The sequence below is a fragment of the Crassostrea angulata genome, chromosome 6, assembly GCF_025612915.1.
Source record: "Crassostrea angulata isolate pt1a10 chromosome 6, ASM2561291v2, whole genome shotgun sequence".
Lineage (NCBI taxonomy): Eukaryota > Metazoa > Mollusca > Bivalvia > Ostreida > Ostreidae > Magallana > Magallana angulata.
This window is the reverse complement of record NC_069116.1, coordinates 28,169,004-28,173,953: the sequence shown is the minus strand read 5'-3', so window position 1 is coordinate 28,173,953 and position 4,950 is coordinate 28,169,004. Positions and strand designations below refer to the sequence as shown.

The window sequence follows — 4,950 nt, the reverse complement described above, 5'->3', positions numbered from 1 at the left end:
TCTAATGCACGTGTCCATATATTTATCAACTATATTCAGCTACATGGAATAACTTGATAAAGTTTATTACAAATGCCACACTAAAGACTTTGAAGACACATAAAATTTTTAGTCACAAAATACAATGTATAAAGGGCAATGTTATGATGCCATGGTGCAACTTTAATGTCCCTAGAGAGTATGGAGTTCAAAGTGGAAGTATAGAGCACTGTGCAATAGCACTTTCTCCAGGTTACGATTTCTCAATTCTATTTCTTATGTATATTAATTACAGAAAAAAAAACATTTCAGACAGATTATTAATTTCTCTTGTTAACTTTTCATTAGAAATTTTGTTCCATTAAATTGATAAAATACAAAATATTATCATAAGCAGTCAAATATTATTATGAAAGGAAAGTATGGCAACGATCATACTGGTATCTAGTTACCTTGTCATGCTTTGGAGGAAATTGAATTTTTTCTTTTGTGTAAACATACATTTATTATTAGATCTCGCTGACCTTTGAGTCACCGGGCATACATAATAAACATATATCTTTTTGTGTTTGTGTGTGTGTGTATATATATATCTATATATATATATATATATATATATATATATATATATATATATATATATATATATATATATAAACATAGAATGTAGAAAGGATTTAAAACTCGTGGTGCACACACGGTATTCCACAGAGACTAGCGTTTCACAAAATGAAGATCCATACATACTTATTTCAATTAAGTATCCTGTTGTGTGGGTTTGGAAGTAAACATATAGCAGAAACGGATGCCGACGTGTGTGATAGACCTCATTTTTGCACAATTATGCCTTGGCGTTCCTGGAGTAACTGCGAGCAAAACTGCAGCAGACCAGCATTACAGCTCAGGAGACGTTATCTGTGTTTCGATACCAATGTATTCCCTTCCCCGACAAGAGAGAAGGTTTTAAGATATTGCAATATATCGAATCAAATACTAATGACGGAAAGGCGAACTTGTGAGAGAGTTAACTGCTCATTAGGGAAAAAGAATACATCAATCGCACGTGAAAACTACAGTAAGTTTTTTAGATTCTTTTTATTTCGTTTTTACATGATCTTTTAGGATTATCTAGCAAGGCGTAGAGTGCACAAAAAGCCAAGGATTATTCATTACAGAAGAATATTATTTTTCTGCGAAGAGCCATTTAATGATAATCTTTATTTATCTCACTATGATTTCTTTTTTAAAGTATAATTTTTGGTTCATTAATACATCCTTAATTAATCTGAGCACGGAATGTCACTTAGCAAAGGTCATTCAGTTACACATATAACATTTTATGATGTGCCAAAGTGCTTTTTACAATTGATACAATAAATTTCAAGTTATGATACATTTATGATTTTCATTGTATATCTCTTTTTAATTAATTGCCAGGAACACATTGCAACCAAATTTTTTTGGTAGGATAATAGTATTCACATCACATATAGTTTGTTTCTAAATTATATTATTTTGATATTGAATTTGTCGTTGATATAGAAACACTAATGATAATTTATTGAATTTAATAATTCAGCCATATTTTAACATTGTGGTGGGTTGTGGGGAAATTGTACCAAATAATTCCAGCCGGTAGACTCATAAGCAGCGACACCTAACACATAATCTAAACTTTACAAAAGTACTTCATCAAGAAAAGAAACTGCTTAATTATAGAATCATGCATTTAAAGAGCACTCACAGAAATCCCTGTGACGGTTCACTGGACTGGAGCCAGCATGGGAAGGAAAAGCGGGGCTTTCATGGAATCTTTCCATTCGATAAAAAGTGCCACCATATCAGTCGACGTGAAACGTTGTACGAAACATTGAACAGATCTTGAAGGGAACGGAGAGCCCCTCAGCTGAAAGCTGACATGAATTCATAAAAGCATTTGGTCGCCATATTATTTTCGTATCCTCTACTGCCACTGGGGTATATATACCGGTTCAAAAAGTTACGGTCGGTTGCTTTTCGATCGAGGCATTCAGGTTGCACGGACTTCTAAATGCATGAGTTACACATTGTAGTAAAATGTTTGTAGCAAAGAATAAAGAAAACAACAATCAATGAAATACAAAATATATTTCTTCTGTGAATGGATTTCCCAGATATCTTTATTATTTTGCACGGACAGTGATGCCTCACTTCGCATTCACATCGAACACGTGTGTCGTTCATAAGTGAATAACGTCTGCGTCTTTTTGAAAACCCCGGCGGCACTTCATCCAACACAGTCAATAAATGATAGTAAATCCAAGAAAGTAACAACGTAGCATCGTTTCCATCTGTTCCTACAAAAACGCTTCGTTTTTAAAACCCATGCGATCATTGAAATTGCTCCTTCTCCCACAGTGTGTTGTTTGCGCATGTGCGATGTTATAACATACACAGGAAAACGGTCTACAATTATCGAGGAATTTTATAAGTATCTGCGCCTGAATTTCAATCTGTCTTGTTTCGCCGTTTATTGGATATATCTTGCCAGTGCAGTGGTTGTCATTTTATTTTTCTTCAAAACGCGTTTCCACACGTCTTTACGTCCAAGGTAACGTGTTCGGGTGTATGAAATACCTGAATGCGGTGAAGCATAAATAGTGCTCTCAGCCTTAAATAGGGGGTGTTTAGCGATGAACAGAACAATAGAAATCGACAACTAATATGGCGGTAGTCGGAGATAAAAGGGAAATAATGCGTATTTATGAATTCATGGACTTTGAGTGACAATGTTATTAAAAAAATGTTGTGGAAATGTTGTGTGGAAATCAACTTTTTAAGAAAGGTGACTACCCGAGAGCTACAGGAAAAAGAAGTTACATGCCCAGGACATATTTGTAATTATGTTGCATTGACAACGTTTTCCTCCTAACGAGGACATATCAATGTCTTTTACCCAAAATATTCTGAATTATACCAGAAGTGTGTGTCTCTTGATCCTGTAACGAAGTTTATCCCATATATTATAATATTTAAGTCAGTATTGTATTATATTATATTAAACTCGTCTTCCAATTACGTCTAGCGCATTCCTTCCACAAAATACAACCCATCGCATTTAATTCCATGGAAAGGCTTCCGAACTTTTTGTCTTGAATAACAATTTCCTGAAAGCATTTTAAGAAATTAAAAGAAAATTTTTATTTTCAATTCATACAATTATGAACAAAACACAGTTAATAAAAATTGGAAATTGCTCATTCAGTTTCCAAAAATAAATGTTAAAAATACATATTAGACATTTTTATTAAATTCAAAAAGAAAATTGTTAAATCACTTTTTTGTACAAGCAGTAGTTATCGTCTTGTTCTTTCTCAGTTTGTTGCAAGTAATGACGCTTATGTAAAGTTCCAGAAATCCTTGAAATTCCATGCATGAGATACACTCTTAAAATAACATAGATAGCTTCTTGTAACAGTTGCTAAGAAACGTCCTCCGTCAACTAGCAATATTTTGAATTTATTGTGTCAATTAAAAAGTTGGCATTTGCGAGACTGGAATTAGGAATTTAATAAAATATACCGGTAATCCACAACTTTAATTAAAATGTATATATTCTAATTCGAGCTGTAAAGCCCTTTGTTTTCGGTTCATTTGGTGTTTAAAAATTATTAAAATGTTTCGATTGTTGTGACACAGTTTTATTTCCAACAATCACGCAGAGATTGGAGAATAATTTATGGGTTTATACTTCAGTTTATATTGCATTATGTAAATATATATATTTGATGTTACTTAACACCTAGTTGTTCTACAAATACAGGTTCGTCAAACAACAGCCTGGAATTGCCAGTTTGGATCCAGAGAATTGAATTCATCGTTTTGGCAGTGGTATCGGTGATATTTCTGATGACTATAGTATGTGTTTGTCGAAAGTGTTGTCTGTTCTGGGGGTGTATCACTGGTAATAAAGATGATGACATTGAAGTTAACAGAGGTAGAAAGAAAATACCAAAGGGTAAAGTTTCGGCGATTTCCAACAAGGAAAGCGTTATGGCAATGTCGCTTGTGAATGTTTAGAACACATATTTGCTGTGTTGTTATTCAAAAAATAAAATGTTGTTCTCGGTTGCTGCATGCGTAATAAAACAAAATGTTTGATGTTTTGTTCTAAGTTTGGTTCAATTTGGCCCAGTGGTTATAGAGAAGAAGTAAAAGAAATGTTGAAAGTGTATATAGACAGAAGGACGATAGGTAATCAGAAAGCTCAGGTGAAAATGAATCCCTAAAAACTAATTATTTGTCATTGATAAATCTTAACTAAACTCGACCTTGATTCATAGTTTCTCAATTTTAGATCAATTCTTAAAACCATGAAGAACTAGGTTTTAAAAGTATGACCGACGAAGACAGTTAATATCTCGGAAAATAACCTAGAATTATTATTAGGTATGCGTTCATGACAAAACCCTTCCTCTTTAAAAACAAAATTGCATATAAAATTATGGCTACATACATGTAATTACAAGTTTGTGTTCAGTTTTAAAGTTATGATTGTTTTTCCTAAAATATACAAGTGATGAGGCGTTTAATTATCTTATCCCTAGTATATGTCGAAATTTTAACAAAGATTCATTTATCTTTACAAAACATCTAACACTTGATTGTGTTGACATACATGTATTCGAGGTGTTTTTCAAAGCTTATCAGAAAAGACCCGAAATATAATAATTGCGATTTAGTTAAAGACTATAATTCTCTCTACGTTCACTGATAGGTGTTATATATATATATATATATATATATATATATATATATATATATATATATATATATATATATATATATATATATATATATATAGTTTTCAATTAATTTTAGAATAATTACTTATCAGGTAAAATTATTTTTATTAAATTTATTTATATATATTAAATATATTTATTTATATTAAAATTATAGCTTATGGACATCATGTCACACGTGTTGAAA

At 31.9% G+C, this 4,950-nt stretch overlaps 1 protein-coding gene across 1 annotated transcript; it reads left to right on the top strand.

The window, feature by feature from the left end:
- The first annotated feature begins 656 nt into the window (after positions 1–656).
- LOC128190551 (uncharacterized) lies at positions 657–4,115 on the top strand. Its single transcript, XM_052862636.1, has 2 exons — positions 657–1,054; positions 3,782–4,115. Exons 1-2 carry the CDS (start codon positions 709–711, stop codon positions 4,036–4,038), a joined length of 603 nt encoding a protein of 200 aa, XP_052718596.1. The 5' UTR covers positions 657–708; the 3' UTR covers positions 4,039–4,115.
- The last annotated feature ends 835 nt before the right edge of the window (positions 4,116–4,950 follow it).

Excerpts from the sequence above, each read along its gene's own strand:
- LOC128190551 (XM_052862636.1), top strand. The coding sequence starts at position 709 with ATGAAGATCCATACATACTTATTTCAATTAAGTATCCTGTTGTGTGGG. Across the intron at positions 1,055-3,781 it reads AATCGCACGTGAAAACTACA|GTTCGTCAAACAACAGCCTG; the intron begins GTAAGTTTTTTA and ends CTACAAATACAG.